The sequence below is a fragment of the Ipomoea triloba genome, chromosome 15 (genome assembly GCF_003576645.1).
Source record: "Ipomoea triloba cultivar NCNSP0323 chromosome 15, ASM357664v1".
NCBI classification, from domain to species: domain Eukaryota; kingdom Viridiplantae; phylum Streptophyta; class Magnoliopsida; order Solanales; family Convolvulaceae; genus Ipomoea; species Ipomoea triloba.
In genome coordinates, this window is record NC_044930.1 from 8,284,119 (window position 1) to 8,303,739 (window position 19,621).

At 33.8% G+C, this 19,621-nt stretch overlaps 3 protein-coding genes across 3 annotated transcripts; 2 read left to right on the top strand and 1 right to left on the bottom strand.

Annotated features, from left to right (window-relative positions):
• Window positions 1-3,793: 3,793 nt before the first annotated feature.
• LOC116005641 (NEP1-interacting protein 2-like) lies at window positions 3,794-4,321 on the bottom strand. Its single transcript, XM_031245887.1, has one exon. It carries the CDS (start codon window positions 4,319-4,321, stop codon window positions 3,794-3,796), a length of 528 nt encoding a protein of 175 aa, XP_031101747.1.
• Window positions 4,322-8,910: 4,589 nt separating this feature from the next.
• On the top strand, window positions 8,911-12,454 carry LOC116006985 (probable protein phosphatase 2C 27). Its single transcript, XM_031247538.1, has 4 exons — window positions 8,911-9,654; window positions 10,551-10,745; window positions 11,149-11,354; window positions 11,588-12,454. Exons 1-4 carry the CDS (start codon window positions 9,460-9,462, stop codon window positions 12,144-12,146), a joined length of 1,155 nt encoding a protein of 384 aa, XP_031103398.1. The 5' UTR covers window positions 8,911-9,459; the 3' UTR covers window positions 12,147-12,454.
• Window positions 12,455-15,713: 3,259 nt separating this feature from the next.
• Window positions 15,714-18,781, top strand: LOC116007148 (F-box/kelch-repeat protein At5g42350-like). The gene is made up of 3 exons (XM_031247749.1): window positions 15,714-15,856; window positions 15,988-16,091; window positions 16,665-18,781. The coding sequence occupies exon 3, from the start codon at window positions 16,719-16,721 to the stop codon at window positions 18,450-18,452; it is 1,734 nt and encodes a 577-aa protein (XP_031103609.1). The 5' UTR covers window positions 15,714-15,856; window positions 15,988-16,091; window positions 16,665-16,718; the 3' UTR covers window positions 18,453-18,781.
• Window positions 18,782-19,621: the final 840 nt, after the last annotated feature.

Sequence of the window (19,621 nt, forward strand, 5' to 3'; positions counted from 1 at the left end):
GTACTCCAAAAAAATTGTTTCAATGTTACGTTGGGATTCACCACATCTCTACCTTTTAGTGTTATTACAAATTGTAAGTCTATCAATGTAATAGTACTAAATAATTCTTTTCTAGAGATTTTACTTTTTAGTGAGTTAGAAAATTGTTGTAAACAAATAACTAATGTTGTTTATAAAGAAATTTTCAATAATTTATAATTTTAATTTATATGTATAAAGTTAATATCAATTAAGCAGTTTACTTTGGAACATTGATAAAAATATTTAATTTGCCGGAAAACAATTCTTCCTAATATAATAATATATTGAAATTTCTATTAGAACCATTCAATGATTAAGTATTTTATTAACATCCTTATATACAAAAACAAATTATTATAATCATATAACATTGAAGACATCTACATATCCATAGTTCATTAAATTATAACGATTAGGTTTATACTCTCCATTCCGTGCATCGCACGGGTGAAATACTAGTTGAATATTATATAGTGCAATTGATGAAATTGGTTGGATTAATTATGTTTTCTGATGTTATCCTTGCTTGAGTTCGAGCAAATAATTGTCCAATTGAACGTGTACATTTATTTGATTGGTTATAAGATTAGTGTAAAAAGTATTACTCAATTAATTGAATAATATATGACTCATTTGTCTGCAATTATCTTAAAAAATCGATCTGCAATATGACTTATGTAATTATATTATTACTAAAATAAATATGAGAAAAAATGATAAATAATTTAATTGTAATTATTATAAAAATATATCCAATGACCAATGTTTAGCTTAATTACCATAATAATTATTAGGTAATTATTATTAGTCAATTATAATAATATATGTGCAATTATACTTTTATACCTTAACTAGTATTTTCACCCGTGCGATGCACGGGATTGATTTGTTATAATAAATTAAAAATATTTGGATCGATATATAATTATATAAATTATAATATCAAATATTATATAGTTCAATTGAAGATATGTTTTGAATCGATTATGTTTTCTGATTTTATCCTTGTTTGAATTCGAACAAATTAAATTATTGCTTAATTAATAGCTAATGTGTAGATGTACGCATGCGGTGCTAGAACTTTAGAGATTTTATATATAATTGTTTATGATTTTTATAAATTGGGCAAATACTAACTTATCACAATAGTCAGAGACTTGTTTTATATGTAATGAAATATTGACAAAAAAATTAAGTTTTAGATGTGAGTTTACTTATATATACTTGTGAATCTGAGTTATAGAGAACGAACATATTTGTCCAATTTATAAAAATCTTAAACAATGATATATAAAATCGCTAAAATCTAGCACCGCATGCGTACTGCGTACATCTACACATTAGCTATTAATTAAGCAATAATTTGCTCGAATTCAAACAAGGATAACATCAGAAAACATAATCTATTTAAAACATATCTTCAATTGAACTATATAATATTTAATATTATAATTTATATAATTATATATCGATCCAACTATTTTTAATATATTATAACAAATCGATTCCGTGCATCGCACGGATGAAAATACTAATTAACGTATAAAGGTATAATTGCACATATATTATTATAATTGACTAATAATAATATATTATAACAAATCGATTCCGTGCATCGCACGGGTGAAAATACTAGTTAACGTATAAAAGTATAATTGCACATATATTTTTATAATTGACTAATAATAATTATTATGATAATTAAGCTAAACATTGGTCATTGAATTTATTTTTATAATAATTACAATTAACTTATTTATCATTTTTTCTCATATTTATTTTAGTAATAATATAATTACATAAATCATATTGCATATCAATTTTCTTAAGATAATTGCAGACGATTGAATCATATATTATTCAATTAGGACTAATATGTCATTATGTAGTAGTAATAACCACCAAGGACATATTTGTCATTTCATCCCTTTATTCCTTTCCATGAAGCACTGAATCGCAATTCATGTATTATACCCATGAATTGCAATTTAACTCATTGAGAGAATTGCAATTCTCTCCGATCAAATAACGTAATTGAGGAAAGAAACGAATTGCAATTCAATTAGAACGAAATTAAACTCCAACCAAGTGGCATGATTTCTTATTTTCTTAATACACTACAATTGCATAATTATAGCGGGTACAACCCTGATCTTATGTTTTTTTTTTTTTTTGACACTGATCTTTTGTTGTTAAGCTTAAAAATTCCCCAAAAAATTAAATTGAGTGTACTCAATTATTTTTTTAGTGTTTAATATTTTTCTTTCAAACGCCCCAATTGTGTCTTCTTGTCCTTGCTATCGACTTATCCATATCCAATTTATAACGTTTATATTGTGGACTTAACCATTTTGTAAAACGAAATTTTTCATGCTCAAATTAAAGGCCCTGTTTGGTAAATAATCAGCATATCAGCCAATTTTGATTTATTTGACCATTATTAGTTGTTTGGTTAATAAGCTTTTTACAACTCCAAAATGCTAAAATTCAAAAGGCTACTCAAATCAGTCTTTTCAATTAGCTTTTCGAGAAAAGAAATTATACCAAACAGCTATCAGCTAACAACTAATTTATCAAACAACTTTCTACAATCAGCTAATATTATCAACAAATCATACCTTCTAACACAAACATCCAACCAAATCAGCCAACAACCATTTACCAAACAGGACCAAAGTGTTGTATTGTAAAAAAAAAAAAAAAAACTGTAATTGCAATATATATAATCACATTGCAAAGAAGTTTATTTAATTAATGCATTGACAGAAGCTGATCACACGGTAGTATTATTGGATTACACAAATCTGGGCAGTCCGATCCGTTTTGAAAGATTTGCTTGTGGAAATTCAACACGTCCAAAGTTCTTTCTCTTCTGCAGAAAAAGCATCGGTTTCATCGTTCAAGCGATCTGAACTTGGCTCTCGATCACCTGCAATTAGAGCGGAAGAATGAAGAGTATCCTCCAAATCAGCAGGCATATTTTCAAAATTAAAACTACGAGCGACAGGATTGAATCGACGTTTTACCTGAAAAAGATAAATATGGGTTTCAAGAAAATCATTCTGGAAGGTGATTCACGGGAGATTGTACAGGGTATGATAAATAAGAACTATGCAAGGTGATGAGGGATTGGACTTTGGAGCATGAACCTAGTTCCCAAAGAACTGAATTCGATCGGTAGCTGACCAACTGGCTACAGCGTCTTTCAACTACCCTAGAGGAGTCCATACATTATCAGAACCACCACTTAGTTTGCTTAGCCTTTTAGAGAAGGATATGGTTGGATGCCCATCTTGGCGATTTATGTACAATACTGGCTAACTTTTCTAACTATCCTTTGGTTTCCCCCTCCAAGTAATATAAAAAAAATTGAGTGATACTTTTTTTCGGATTTGTCCAAGGTATCCCTCCAGCACTAACCCTCATCCCAACGGTCAGCACATTGAGTGATACTTTTTGCACTAATCTTATAATCAAATAAATGTGCACGTTCAATTGGGCAATTATTTGCTCGAATTCAAGCAAAAATAACATCAAAAAACATAATTGATCCAAACAATTTCATCAATTGCATTATATAATATTCAATATTATAATTCATATAATTAAATATCGATCCAAATATTCTTAAAATATTATAACAAAATCCATCTGTGCAACGAATGGGAGAAAATACTAGTTATAAAGAAATAACGTAATTACAGTTTGAAATCAAGAAATCTTAAGAAAAACCCAATGAAATAATGCATGTAATTGTTTAATTACATGCATTTTATGAAGATTTGAGTGTACATGTGCAGCGGCAAACGGGGCATGTTGTGTTGTTGCGTAGCCATGGAATAATGCAGCCATTGTGAAACCTATGCAAACAGGGCAACAATGGAATGACCATTGTCCCTTTCATAAACCCTTCCAAGCAGATGGAGCAACATTCACCTTTCTCATTAACCTCTTTTGTGTAAAACCAATTCTCGGACTTTTTCCCATCATCTATCCTCATCGGAACCGTTTCTAGGACGACCAATAAAAACAACCCACAAATCCAATTTGTTGTGCCAACTTGGTCCAAAGCAAACGTCGCTATACGACCCACAATTTCTTCGCCCACCCCAGAATCCACCTCGCCAAGCCTGTCGAAGAAGAACCTAAAAGCGCTCGCCGGAGAACTCAAGTCCAATATCGGATTGAAGTTAAAATCAAAACGTAAGCCCTCCGAATCGGGAGTAAATTTCCAAATCTGCAATTTTCCCTCACTTGGGAATCCCAAGGGATAGCCGCTCAGCTCCCTTATTGCCGCCATTAATCTCTAAGTTCCGAAGTGGAAGGAGAGAAAGAAAGAAGAGCAAATTAAAGCAGAGACAAAGACAGAAAGAAGAGCAAATTAAAGCAGAGACAAAGACAGAAAGAAGAATTCCACAACCACAAACCTTATTTCCTACTATATATAAATAAATACGCTAAAACTAAACAAAAAGCTTCTTAAATCCTAATCTGTTTAAAACTAAACTTCCTAATTTGTTTAAAACTAAGCAAACTTATAATGTCAAAAAATATATCGTATTAAGAATTGTATTAACATATTTTAATGTACAATTGAAGTACGAATATGAATTGTATTACCCTATTTTATAATATTACACAAACCTTAATAGTATAGGACTGCTTTGAGCAGTAAGTTAAAATATAATTGTATTACGAATAGGAATTGTATTACTATATTTTATAATATTACATAAACATTAACCGTATATGAATGTTTTGGGCGGAAAAGTAAAAGTTGAAGATATTGTTTTTATTAATCTATACTATTAATAAAAACAATATCCTCAGTTTTAACTTCCCGCCCAAAACAGACCTATATTATGGTTTGCTTAATATTGTAAAATGTGGTAATACAATTCCTAATACAATTGTAAATTAAAATAGAATTCCTAATAAAATATATTCTTCACTACGTTCCTATTCGTAATACAATTATAGACTAGAATTACTAATGGTAATAATTCAGTATATATATTTCTCTGCAATGCAATCTATACTATTAATAAAAACAATATCCTCAGTTTTAACTTCCCGGCCAAAACAGACCTATAATATTATGGTTTGCGTAATATTATAAAATATGGTAATACAGTTCCTATCCCTAATACAATTGTAAATTAAAATAGAATTCCTAATAAAATATATTCTTCCCTACGTTCCTATTCGTAATACAATTCTAGACTAGAATTACTAATGGTAATAATTCAGTATATATATTTCTCTGCAATGCAATCTATACTATTAATAAAAACAATATCCTCAGTTTTAACTTCCAGCCCAAAACAGACCTATAATATTATGGTTTGCGTAATATTATAAAATATGGTAATACAGTTCCTATCCCTAATACAATTGTAAATTAAAATAGAATTCCTAATAAAATATATTATTCCCTACGTTCCTATTCGTAATACAATTCTAGACTAGAATTACTAATGGTAATAATTCAGTATATATATTTCTCTGCAATGCAATCTATACTATTAATAAAAACAATATCCTCAGTTTTAACTTCCCGCCCAAAACAGACCTATAATATTATGGTTTGCGTAATATTATAAAATATGGTAATACAGTTCCTATCCCTAATACAATTGTAAATTAAAATAGAATTCCTAATAAAATATATTATTCCCTACGTTCCTATTCGTAATACAATTCTAGACTAGAATTACTAATGGTAATAATTCAGTATATATATTTTTCTGCGCAATGCAATCTATACTATTAATAAAAACAATATCCTCAGTTTTAACTTCCCGGCCAAAACAGACCTATAATATTTTGGTGTGCGTAATATTGTAAAATATGGTAATACAATTCCTATCCCTAATACAATTGTAAATAAAATTAGAATTCCTAATAAAATATATTCTTCCTCCTATTCGTAATACAATTCTAGACTAGAATTACTAATGGTAATAATTCAGTATATATATTTCTCTGCAATGCAATCTATACTATTAATAAAAACATCTATATCTATACTATTAATAAAAACAAACATCTATACTATTAATAAAAACAATATGAAAATTTGGCATAATTCAACCCGCAAGGCCAAACAATTTTCTGAACGACATTCGTGCATGCAGGTGTCGGCGAGTCAAGCCTTTTTAAGTTCATTTGCACCCCCCCCCCCCCCCCCCTCCCGCGCGCGCGCGCTCGCGAGAGAGAGCCTCTATGTTATACAATTCAATAAGCCTTAGAAAAACTCTTGTATAAGTAGTGGTGCAAACCACTTCTCAAACCAATGTGGGACAAAAGTTACTTGAAAGGTTTTTCTCTATATTTTTCTAACTCAAATGGGTCAACTTTGAGAATCAATTTCTCATTCACCCATTATCAGTTTTGAGCGTACAATATATCAATCATTTCGTCTAACTACGAAGAACACGAATCCACTTTGACCCGACCCAAATCGAAAGTTGACCCCACATATATTTGTACCACAATATTGCCAGTAAAATGCCATTTTATGCTAATTTTTTCCAACAGTTATTTGTCCAGAGAATATCAACGTGTTGAAGGAAGAAGATGATATATAGTGAAGGGCAATATCATCTTCACTATATATCATCTTCTTCCTCCAACACAACGCTCGGTCAACCAACAATTACTGAACTGATTATCTCATTACTCCCATGCAAATTTTTTTCTAATATAGTTATACTTACTGAATATCAAAATATAAGTGTACCTCAAGATCTTGCAATAACTAACCAACAAGTAATTAAATTAATGAATATGATGCAATAATGTAAATTATCTACCTATTGCATTTATACGCTTATTTTAGAACACTGAATTTTTGTGATATTTGTTGCATGCAAGGAAGACTCATACTATAATTGCATTTATACACTTATTCATACTCATATTCGATTTTATAATTTATATAATTGTATATCGATTCAAATATTTCTTAAAATATTATAACAAATTCATTTCGTGCAACGCACGGGTGAAAATACTAGTAGTATAGATATAGATTGCATTGCAGGGAAATATATGTACCGTATTATTACGATTAGTAATTTTAATCTAGAATTATATTACGAATAGGAACATAAGAAGAAATATATTTTATTATGAATTGTATTACCATATTTTAATGTATAATTGTATTACGAATAGGAATTTTATTACCATATTTTAAAATATTACGCAAACCTTAACATATAGTGTTTCGGGCGGAAAGTTAAAGTTGAGGATATTGTTTTTATTAATAGTATAAATTGCATTGCAGAGAAATATATGTACTGTATTATTACGATTAGTAATTTTAATCTAGAGTTGTATTACGAATAGAAACGAAGGAGGAATATATTTTATTAGGAATTGTATTACCACATTTTAATGTACAGTTGTATTACGAATTGGACTTGTATTACCATATTTTACAATATTAGGCAAATCTTAATGAGTATTTTGGACGGGAAGTTAAAGTTGAGGATATTGTTTTTATTAATAGTATAGATTACGCAAATCTTAACAGTATAAGAGTGTTTTGGGCGGGAAGTTAAATTGAGGATATTGTTTTTATTAATAGTATAGATAGATATATAGAATATAGATATAGATATTGATATAAATATAGGTATAGATTATATGATTATCTATTAAATTTTCAGTTAAGTATTCTCTTTTCCGTTAATATTTCGTTAATTTTTAACTTACCCATTAATTTATATAAGTAAGGTCTTAGGTTCAAACCTCATCCCAATCACAGTTGGCATAATTGTTGAACATATACTATTAATATGTTAACGTATATTATTCAAAAGTAAGTATCATCACACTCCATTACTCTTATTAAATTAAATAAATTAGTAGTTACCAAAAAAAAAAAATGCATTTGTTTAATTTATAATTCGATATTTACAATGTCTTTATTCAAAAAAAAAAATACTCATTATCAAAAATATTTAAAAAGAGATATAATTTCATTAGTTATATTGTCTATATTTTCTACAATAAGTTATTAAACTAGAACAAACTGTAATATTCATTAACCTTTTACAAATATAATAAATATTAATATCTTGTTCAATACTTTCACATGGGAATATACGACACACATCTCACAGCACATGAAACATATAAGGGAAAAAATTGCAACTGCCAGATATCAATAGGTGCTTGCAAGATCAAGAGTTTATAGTACAACTAAGATCTCAGTCATATATACAAACACAACAAGACAAATCAACAACTTCCTACATCATAATCTAATTGCATGATGATGTCATCTATACAACCACAATAACTCAATTGCACATGACACATTACCAAATACTAATAAATAAATTAAAAATAAAAGTACTGAAGATAAAGTTGGCAATACCACCCGAAAGAGAATTAAAAAGACTTAGAGAAATTCAAACGAAAAGTAGTATTTATTTATGCTATCATTTTTGCATTCATAAACTTTGAATTAACGATTTAAATAAACAAATTTAACATTCAATTACATATGCATGAACATTTCCTATATAATCTTACATTGGATATACTTTGAAATATTTATTTAATACGTAATAATAAACATTGAGTATTATTTCATTCGCTAGTTTCTTTAAAAACTAGAAAGTGAATAAGATGTCAACAAAATGGATTTATAAAATAATGTTTAAAGTCACGACCTATTCAAGTATTCAGCAAAGATGAGTAGATGAATTGGACAATTAGCGGTTTACCACCCTTAATCGCCGGTTTTGTACTAATACCAAACTCCCACGACTCCACGAGACGATGAGCCCCACCCAATCCCAATCCGCTTGTGCATACATTGATGATTGACCCTTATAAACTCTTTTTTTTTTTTTTTTTTTTTCCTTTCTTTTCTTTGTTTATGTTTTGGACTGGGCGTTGATTTCTCACTTAGAAGGTTTCCATTTTTGGGGGTTTTCTCTTAATGTCTGACAAGTAGCATAAAGGAGAACAAGATCACAATCAATCGTCCTCATTACTTGTGAGAAATTTCTTCTTCTTTACTCGTTCAAGAGGATTAAATTCTTGTAATTCATTTCAGTATCTTGATTAGTCTCTGAACTTGGGTTTCCTTCAATTATGCATACAAGCATTGATTTGGGTGAGTTTTGATTTTATCCTTTCCTGTGTTCAGTTTTTATGTTAGTGAAAGTTCTGAAAGCTTGATCTGGGTTTCTGGGGTTTTGGGTTTCTTGGCATAGTTTTAGGCTTTACGTTTACAAGGCCGAAAGGTTCGACTTTTGGGGCAAAACTTCTTCAAATTGTTGAGTTTGGGCCATAGAACCTTCTGGTTACCTTTGGAATTTGGAAAGAAGTGAAGTGGAAGGAAGTTAATTTTGTTGTGGATAAGGATCTACTCAAGTCAAGGGGATTAGTGCTTAGGACTGGAGTTTATGTTCAGGAATGCTAATGGCGACTGATACTGAAATTTCACATACATTCACTGTATTAGAAGGAAGTTATAATAACAAGGACAACACTCCAACTTCAAACAATGAATTACAAGTGAAATCAGAACCAAGTGGCAAACCTCCACGCCATCTTTCCACTGTGAGGCATTCTATAAGTTCTGCTATGCTTGTGGCATCTGCTGATTTGGTAAGTTCCTATCCACCCCCTTGGCATGTTTAGGCTAATATCTTGTATCTGATATCTTTGCTGTGTATTGGTTTTTCTATAAATTGATCTACTTGTTATAATTTGTGAAATGTTTTATTGTAGCTCGAATAATGCTCTTTCCAGTGTCTAGTGTGGTCTAGTGGCACCCGGTTGTACCTCCACATGGAAAGGGGTGGGTTCGAGCCTCAGTGGAGGCGATATTGGCTCTTTGTGCTTCATTTGGTTGAGAAAGTAGCAATGAACAGATACTATATTGTAACATAGTCAACAGTACTAAAAAAAATGCTCTTTCCAGTGTTATTATTACACTGCTGCATTAAATATCATCATACTTCTGCAAGTCAAATGGGTCTTGTTCAAAAGGTGTAAATAAGCTATTAATTATATCCATATGTTGGTATTTAATTTGCCATCAGGGTAGTTTTTAAGTTACTGCTATTTTCCTTCCATTTTTGTTTAGACTCGCCTTATTGACTCTTTGTTACTTTTTACATTTAAGATGCATCTCTAGTTACTTGAATGTATTTTTATCACTTAGCTTGTAATATCCCACTCTAACCCCAACCCGAAATGCAGAATAGCAAAGCTATTGTTTGGCCGTGTCTTCTTTCTTTGTGGGGATGGGTTCCTATAGCTAAGTAGTTAAAGACCAGCAGTTTTCAGACATAACAGGTGGAGAGGAATCTTAATAATATTACCTGAACTTCCAAACCTAGAAGGACTCGTTTTTGCCCACCTTATTTTTCATTACCAAAGAAGCATTAAATAACTTCCAATACTGCTTTTGTGCTTTGTAGTTCCTCTTATGTCCTTTAGTATGTGATATGCTCTAAGAACTGTGTATCTAATTTTGTTCATTTTTATACCTTTTGAAGGATTTTGATTATGGTGTCAAGGAGGCCCAGTGCCCTTCCAAAGGAAAACCAAGCTTTATACCAGTATATCGTTCTGGAAGTTATGCTGAGAAAGGACCCAAGCAATACATGGAGGATGAACACATCAGAATAGACCATTTAATTGAGCATTTTGGTGAAACTGCGGGGTTCACTTCTTATGGAGCTTTCTATGGGGTCTGTAGCTTAATTGCTTTCATATTTACTCGATAAATTTACAATTTGCCCCCGGCCCCTGTTTGTGGGATCTCTAGGAAGCATGCCATCTGATCTTGCATATTATTGCATATGGCCAATCATGTTTTCCTTTTAAGAGTTGCTATGCAGTGAATGTTGATGGTTGATTGTCAATTGAACTTGTTAATGAGCACACAGGAGCTGTGGCGTACAGGAATTTACTACAAATCCTTTTCACTTCATACCTCCTTGATAGATTACAAAACTGTAATCGATACTCTGTGTGTGTGTGTGTGTATAGTCTCCCCTCTCCAATACCTTTCTACACTCAAATTTCGTTTATTGATTGGTTATATAGACTTACTGCGTAGAAAGTTGATGAGAATTTCATTTTTATCGGCAGGTTTTTGATGGCCATGGTGGTACAGATGCAGCATTATTTGTCAGGAATAATATTCTCAAGTTTATTGTTGAGGAATCTTGTTTCCCCCTTTGTCTAGAAAAGGCTATCAGCAATGCTTTTCTGAAAACTGATTATGCCTTTGCTGACGATAGTGCCCTTGATATATCCTCTGGTACAACAGCACTGACTGCACTCATATTTGAACGGTTCGTTGGTTTTTGCATTTCTTCAGCACTTTAAATATGACATAAGTTAGGACGATGCATTAATTTCCCCCTTTGTTTTTTGTTATTATTCACTTACCAAAAGGAATAACAAGAAGAGAAAAAGGGGTTCCTATTATTTGGCATGTATATTATTTACGGAAAATACAAATGATTCACACTTTTAGTACCAATATCGGGGGATGAGTCTGATTTAGCCTTGTAATTTTTTGCAGAAAAATGATAGTTGCCAATGCCGGGGATTGTCGTGCTGTGTTGGGGAAACGTGGAAGAGCCATTGAGTTGTCCAAGGACCATAAACCAAATTGCACATCTGAAAGGTTTAGAATAGAAAAACTTGGAGGAGCCATATACGATGGGTACCTAAATGGCCAGCTATCTGTTTCTCGTGCCTTAGGAGATTGGCATATGAAGGGTCCGAAAGGTTCTGCCTGCCCCTTGAGTGCCGAGCCAGAGTTGCAGGAGACTATACTAACGGAGGATGATGAATTCTTAATCATGGGCTGTGACGGTCTTTGGGATGTTATGAGTAGCCAGTATGCTGTAACAATGGCTAGGAAAGAATTGATGCTGCACAACGACCCCGAAAGATGTTCAAGAGAATTGGTTCGGGAAGCTCTCAAGCGCAACACATGCGATAACTTGACAGTAATAGTGGTGTGTTTCTCCCCTGAACCTCCGCCTCGGATAGAAGTACCTCAAACGCGATTTAGGCGAAGTATATCAGCAGAAGGATTGAATCTTCTAAAAGGGGTATTAGAAAACAACCCGTAACAAGGACCTTGGCAAATTACAGAGATCACAATCGTTGCAGAAGTCTTAACGCCCAACCAGGTCCAATGTCGAGTTCCACATTATGACTGTTTGGCAAGTTTCATCATTTAATACATTGTATACTGGTATTATGTTGTATCAATTGAATTAATGTTCCATTCCACTTACACCGGCCTGGCTTCATGTACAGATTCATCTGTATATAGTTTCTTGTTGATAACACATTGTTGGTGTGATTTACTGATTTTCGTCAACTTTGCTTCTGAGAGATGATTTCATTTAGAATGGTTTTGATATTTTGTCTGTTTCTTAATAATGTTTTCAATATTTTTTAGAGTTTTTCTATATGATAGCTGATCAGTCATTGTTCATGTGTCTCCCTCTTTGGCCACTTTTTGGTATAGAGAGCTGAAGGGATTGTTCCTATTAGAGGGAGGGTATTTTGTCTCCTCCAAATCTCCTTTCAAGGACTTCATGTTTTTCTCTGTTTTTGTTTTTGTTTCTGTTTCTTTTTTCTTTTGTTATTATTTTTCTTCTGCTTTGGCTATGAATCTTCCTTTTTTCTTTTTTCTTGGTGAGAAGGAATCTTCCTTTTTTTTTTTTGGGTTTATCTTTTCTCTTCCTGTTCTTCTTTTGCCCAAGTTTTACATTTTCGGTGTGTTGACTATAGAAAAGACAAGTAGAGGAGAAACTAGTTAGCATAGATTTGAAGTTTTCTTAGAGTAACTCTAATAGTGAGTTTTTTAAAGGATGTTTTAATTTTTTTTTAATTTTTTGGTTACGGTTAGAGAGTTACATTTTTATTTTTATTTTTCTGATTATAGTGGGTCTCACAAAAAAAAAAAAAAAAAAAAGTAAAATTGGTGTGCGAAAACCGTGCAATTTGTTGAGTGCATTCGCCTGCTAGGTACGTTGAGGGTCCTTTTGTCTTTGTTTTTGTTTTTGTTTATGTTTATTTTCCTATTTTTACTTTTTTTTTTTGCCTTTTTCTTCTCTGACAAAAAACTCTAGTAACTTCAAAATTATTCGGTTGTTCTAATGGCTAAATATAGTAATGGGATAATTAGGTAAGTGATAGACTCAATCCGAAGAACCAACCCAGAGAACTCAGGATGGTCAAATGCTAATTGGGTTGGAAAGTCAAGGCCTGAAGTTAATTGGGTCTAGGAAATAATCAATGGGCAAGGTTTGTAGGTCCTAGATAGGAAGAGAACAAAGTTAAGGGGGTGAATTGAACTGAGAGATAGAGTTAAGGGCGTTGAGGTGCAAATGCAGGAAAGGTGGATTCTAAAGTGGGACACGGCTGAGGGTTTGGTGGTTAAGATACAATATTGAGGGGATGAGGTGTAAAGTTATTGAAGTGAGATATTGCCTGAAGTCTAAGGGGTTGGGATGCAATTATTTTGGGGTCAAGGAAAGACTGAGCTATAATCAAGGGGGTAAGGTGCAAAAGAAGGGAGTGATGCGTTGGGGTCATGTCATGACCCGTCGTGTGCCTACAACATATCGTTGGATACGACGTAGTTGGGCTTGATCGTGCTTGGTTGTGCATAGCGGAGCATGGGCGAGAGTGGTGGCCGCATAGTCGTGCATGTATGGAAAAAATGATGAGGCGGCAGGGGAGCTTGGCCAAAGGTAATTGGGGGGGGGTATGTATTAGAGCCACGTCTAGACCATATAGAGCAGTTGAGATTGGTCGTGCATTGTTGAGCTTAGCTAAGAATGGCAGAGAAACTTTGCCAGATTCTTCCCTACAATAGTTTTCCACTTTCAAAAGTGGATCTACTTATGCATTATCAAATTTATAAATTGATCACTATTTCTTTTACATCTTTGCAATACTATCATTTTCAAAAGTGATTCCACTTTCATATTATATTATAAATTATAAATATAATAATAAAATAACAAATACTTTCTTTAAAAGGACAAAAGGTTGCATGTGTGGTAGCCTTTTCCAGGCTTGCAAGCCAAATGGGGTTACGAAATAAATCATCTTGAAAGAGGTAAAATTGTAGGGATGAGTATAGCTTAATGAAGAACGTTAGAGCCAGTCCAAGAGCTACCCGTGTGTTGTGCAACATATTATTGGATGCGGTGCAGTTGAATTTGGTTGAGAATGGTCGTGCATGGCTGAAAAAGACAGTAAGACAATAAGGGAGCTTGGCTAGAAGTAATAGGGGGCGTTGGAGCTACTATGAGATCTGTTGCGTGCCTCACAACATACCGTTAGATACAACGCGATAGGCTTGGCCAAGCTTGGCCAAAATCGGCGACAATGTTGTTGTGCATGGACGGGAAGGCGACAAGGCAACAACATGAGGAAATGGGTGCCCCACGATCTCATTGTCTGGCCGAGGATGGCTAGAAAGAAGGAGTGGCAGCGGTGTTGGTCACACGTACAATAAGGAAGGGGCAAGGCAAAAGGTTGGGGCCGAGGGTAGCATGGGTAGTGCTTGGCTGACAAATGTGTGGTGATGTAGCTAGAAAGTTTAGGATCTACTAGTTACACGTTTAAATCAGCACTGTAAAGGTTTAGACATCATCATATTTTAGCAAAACATTTGACTTTTCTGGTCATTTGTTTTCCTTCCTTTTTGAATTACTTGTCTAATCTGTCTAGATGTTATAAAATTATAATAGTTCTTATTGCACTTTTCGAAATTCGTTTTCAATATTAATAATTCCGCCGAAGAAGGATATCAATGGCTAATTTATTAATTATTGTGTTTGTGGTCTAAAATATCCCAACTGATTCAATTTTATGATGAGTCTGAATTATCAAGATGAATTCCATTTGTCATAAATCCATAATCGAAGAATTAAAAAAATAAAAAAATTAAATAAAAGAAAAAGACAGAGTGATGGCTGGTGGGAGAGTGTAGTGTATGTACATGGGAAAGCGCAAATTATATCGTGGACCGCGATCCCAAAACAACGTCGTTTTGATTAATAAAAACAGACGGATGAATTCGCGCCACTCACTTTCTTTTCATATATACTGCACTTTCTTTTCATATGTACTGCAGTTACATTTCAACACAACTGCAGTTACCTTTCAACACAACTGCAGTTACTTTTTAATATAACTACAGTTTCATTCGATAATATAAAAATACAAAAGTGAAACTGTTATTCAGTATCTGTTCATATACACTGCAGTTACATTTCAACACAACTACAGTTACATTTTGATATAACTACAGTTTCATTCGATAATATCAAACACAAATGTGAAACTGTTATTCAGTATCTTTTCATATACACTGCACTTTCTTTTCAACACAATTACAGTTACTTTTTGATATAACTACAGTTTCATTCGATAATATCAAAACAAATGTAAGGCAATATCTTTTGGAATGAACTGTAGTGTCAATTACGGGGCTCCGTCTCCCACTTAATAAAACGACGTCGTTTTGGGACCGCGTGGACCGCGGTCCACAATATAAGAACTGTGGGGAAAGGGGTAGTATGAGGCGTCGCTTTTCTTTATTGTTTATTATTATCCTTCTAAATATAAAAGAATTCCAAATATTTATTCGGCGGTCGGGTTGGGTTGCTTTACTAAATTCATTTATCCACCAAGATTTCCAAATTCCAACCAACATAATAAAAACGAGAAGAAAGCAAGAAACCCCTTCAAGAAATTATATAAATAATTTCCTTCTCTTTTTGTTCAATGTTCTTCTGATCATGATGTTTTAGCTGTAAGTGGTGTCACATTGTTTTCTCTTCAATTGGGATCTCTCCGATCATTATTCCTTCTTTGTCTAACACTTGTTACAGTCTTTCTTGAAGTTTAAAGCTGTTATTTTTTTATTTTTTTTTTAAATTGCAGATATTGATGGTGATGAGATCTTGAATTAGTGTTCTATATTCCCAGCAATGAATCTTGATCTGGGATCAAATCGTGCTTGGAGCTGTGGGAATTTGATTTCAAAGGCATGATTTCTCTTCTTTATTTCTTTGTTTAAATCCTACCCACCACTCCCCAAAAGAAAAGGAAAACCTAAGAGAAATCACCCATGTTTCTTGGGTAATTGAATCTTGGTATACATACACTTATATAGCACGTATAAATAATGGATTATTTCTTGTTCTAACCCCAGTATATGATTCTGTTTTTCTCCCTCTTTCTTTTAGCTTCTGGTATTTTTATTAGAAATTGTAGCTAAGAGGTTTCATAGAAAATGAATATTGAAGAGTCACCATTATGTATTGGGTAACAATGTATGTATTTAGAGCAGTTGTAACATGATATACTTAAAGATTGTTGAAAGCAATGGACATTGTCTTCTTGGAGAAAAAAAAATTGTTTTTTAAAATTACATGTATTTGAAATTTTAAGAACATTAGATTTTGGTTTCTTTCTCTAGGTGGACAGATGGATTTTGGGGATTTTGAATAACTAGTGCAGTTTTCTGGGAAAAACTTGAAATATATGTGAGGAGCTGGGGTAAAATGTAGCAATAAATTTTCTGTGTAAATTTAATAATGACTATTGTTAAATTGCAGGAACATTGATGCATTACTTGTACTGTTTGATGACCGTTTGGGTTTGGGAGCATCATGTCTGAGAAGCCCGACAGGGGAGAATCTCTTCTGCGGAATTTTGAGCCATTGAGTGTGTCAAAACGTCTAGTCAGAAGTGTTAGCCAGAAGTTTAAGCGGAAGAACCACACGGGTGAAGAGGAGGAACAGGACAATGCTAGGGGTGTTTCCCTGAGTTGTCTTAGTCTTTACGGTAGGGGTGGGGGTTGTAAAGTGAGTGCTGACATGGATGAAGATCTTGAGGACCCACAAGCTAGAAGACGGTCGAGTGCAAGTGATGAAAGCAAAGGGTATGTGGCAGCATCTGCAAACGAGGAATCTGCTATGAATTGCATCTCTCACGCAATGAGGGAGAAATTCTGGAGGAGGAGTAACCGAAAGGCTTTACAACTTGAAGAAGTAATACAAAACAAGAGCGTGAATGTCTTTATACCAGATGACATTCTGGAGATGTGCTTGATGAGGCTACCACTCGTTAGTCTGATGAATGCCCGGCTTGTGTGCAAAAAATGGAGAGACTTGACGGCAACGCCTAGGTTTTGGCAGGTGAGACGAGAAGGCTCATTTCAGAGTCCTTGGTTGTTTCTATTTGGTGTTGTCAAAAATGGTTATTGTTCAGACGAAATACATGCACTCGATGTCTCTTTAAATCAGTGGCACAAATTAGACGCAGAGATACTCAGGGGGAGGTTTCTGTTCTCTGTTGCCGGTGTCCGAGATGATGTATACATCGTCGGAGGTTGCACTAGTCTTTCTAACTTTGGCAAGGTTGACAAGAGCTCCTATAAGACACACAAAAGCGTGCTGGTGTTTAGCCCTTTAACTAAATCATGGCATAAAGCAGCATCGATGAAATATGCAAGATCATCACCTATACTTGGAATTTATGAGGTCAGCTCTGATTACCTAATTATCAGGAACCAACAAATTCGTTCAGAAAGACGATTCCACAGGTCAAGAATTGGTAGTTCATCCGATGTTTATGAAGATCCTCACAGGCTTTCGGTCAGACTTGAATTCAGACACTCCCTTGATGAAAATGACCTCTCTTTCTTGCCCAGTATGAAGTCATACAAGTTTATCAGACAAAAAAGTGGGCACTCCAATAAAGATAACAGACGGTTTGTACTGATTGCCATAGGCGGTCTCGGATGTTGGGACGAGCCTTTAGATTCAGGGGAAATTTACGATTCTGTATCAAATAAATGGACAGAAATCCAGAGGCTGCCTGTTGAGTTTGGTATTGCTTGTTCAGGTGTCGTTTGTAACGGGATGTTTTATGTTTACTCAGAAACAGATAAGCTTGCTGCGTTTGACATAGAAGGGGGTTACTGGATCGGAATCCACACTACCCCTCCTCCCCGGGTTCATGAGTACAACCCCCGACTTATTTCCTGCAACGACCGCCTGTTAATGCTTTCAGTCTCCTGGTGCGAGGGGGGTGATCAAATAGGCAGGAGAAACAAAGCGGTAAGGAAGTTATGGGAGCTTGATCTTAGGTATCACACTTGGATTGAAGTCTCCACTCATCCCGACGCTCCCATGGATTGGTATGCTGCATTTGTCTCGGATAAAACCATGATATTTGGAGTGGAAATGTTCAAAATATTTGGACAGGTCCTGGACTTCCTGACAGTTTGTAACGTATCTGATGGCGAAACAAACTGGAGGCATATCTCAAGGAATCACGTGGCTCGTCAGCTTGATGCAACCTCGTGCATGACAAAATCAGTGGCGGTTCTACACTTGTGATTAGGAACCTTTGGATGGATCATTTCACGATATTTGAAACTTAACCCACCCCACCGGGGCTCATGGTATCTGCTCTTCATGTTACTGTTTTGCTATATTCAGTCTGCATTGAGAAGTACACATTTGATGATAAATTGTTAACTGGCTCATATTTATATTCTCTCTTTTCATATTTATATATATATATTCTTTAAATGATGTATTGCCCTCTTGTATTCGTTTGTGATAGAAAGAATAATTTATGGAGTTGTTGGTTTAGCATATTGTAAACTGTGGTGTTTGGTGGAAAAATCATCCAATAATAGATTTTTCAATGTTTGATCTGAGAAGTCCATTTAGAAAAGGAATGGTTCTTCTGCCACTAATACTAATTATGTCATCCCTCTCTATATCTGTTACCAACATTGTTCTTAAACTTACCGTGTAACCAACTGAGCTGTCCATGCAGGTTATCTATTACCAACATGCTATGGGGGCTGGGAAGTGAAAAAAAAAAATTAAAACTGTACTCCCTTTGCTCCGTTTTACCGTCATGATATAGTTTTTGAATATATAAATGTTATGTATTCACACTAAACTAAATATTATGGAGTACAAAAAAATTGAATTGTAAATAATTTGAGTTAGTTTTCATTAATCGAAGACATAAAATACAACAAATTATCAAAATGAAATGGGTTTTTGCATCAAATTTGGCACACTGCAAAGCATTCCTAATAGCAAACCACCTTGTGGGGAAAAAAAATAAAAATTCTTCTCCATATGCTTTCTCAGGTATTACTAATGGCAAGACATTGATAACCTTGCTCAAGTTTAGAAATGACAAAAATGCAAAATATGTTGCCCCACGGGACTAACTCAAGTGGTAGACCACCTGACCTAAAGTTATCATTCCATCGGCAGGGATTGGGAAACTGCCTCACAGGACTAGCTCAAGTGGTAAACTACCTGACCTAAAGTTACCATTCCATCGGCAGGGACTGGGAAGCTACTTGGGCAACTCGTAATTTACTTCGTCCAATGACTCTTGGGCAAGAATTCTAAAGGCTTAGGCTTAGGATTAGTCTAACATAAGCTGGAAACTTAATGTATCAAAAAATGAAAAATATGCTCTGCAACTGAATCAAATTATTCTGCAATCTGCAGGTGTCTAAACTAAAATAATACAG

Bases quoted from the DNA above. Each gene is read 5' to 3' on its own strand.
- LOC116005641 (XM_031245887.1), bottom strand. From the start codon at position 4,321: ATGGCGGCAATAAGGGAGCTGAGCGGCTATCCCTTGGGATTCCCAAGT.
- LOC116006985 (XM_031247538.1), top strand. From the start codon at position 9,460: ATGCTAATGGCGACTGATACTGAAATTTCACATACATTCACTGTATTA. The intron at 9,655-10,550 runs GTAAGTTCCTAT...TACCTTTTGAAG, and splicing joins TTGTGGCATCTGCTGATTTG to GATTTTGATTATGGTGTCAA. The intron at 11,355-11,587 runs GTTCGTTGGTTT...AATTTTTTGCAG, and splicing joins ACTGCACTCATATTTGAACG to AAAAATGATAGTTGCCAATG.
- LOC116007148 (XM_031247749.1), top strand. From the start codon at position 16,719: ATGTCTGAGAAGCCCGACAGGGGAGAATCTCTTCTGCGGAATTTTGAG.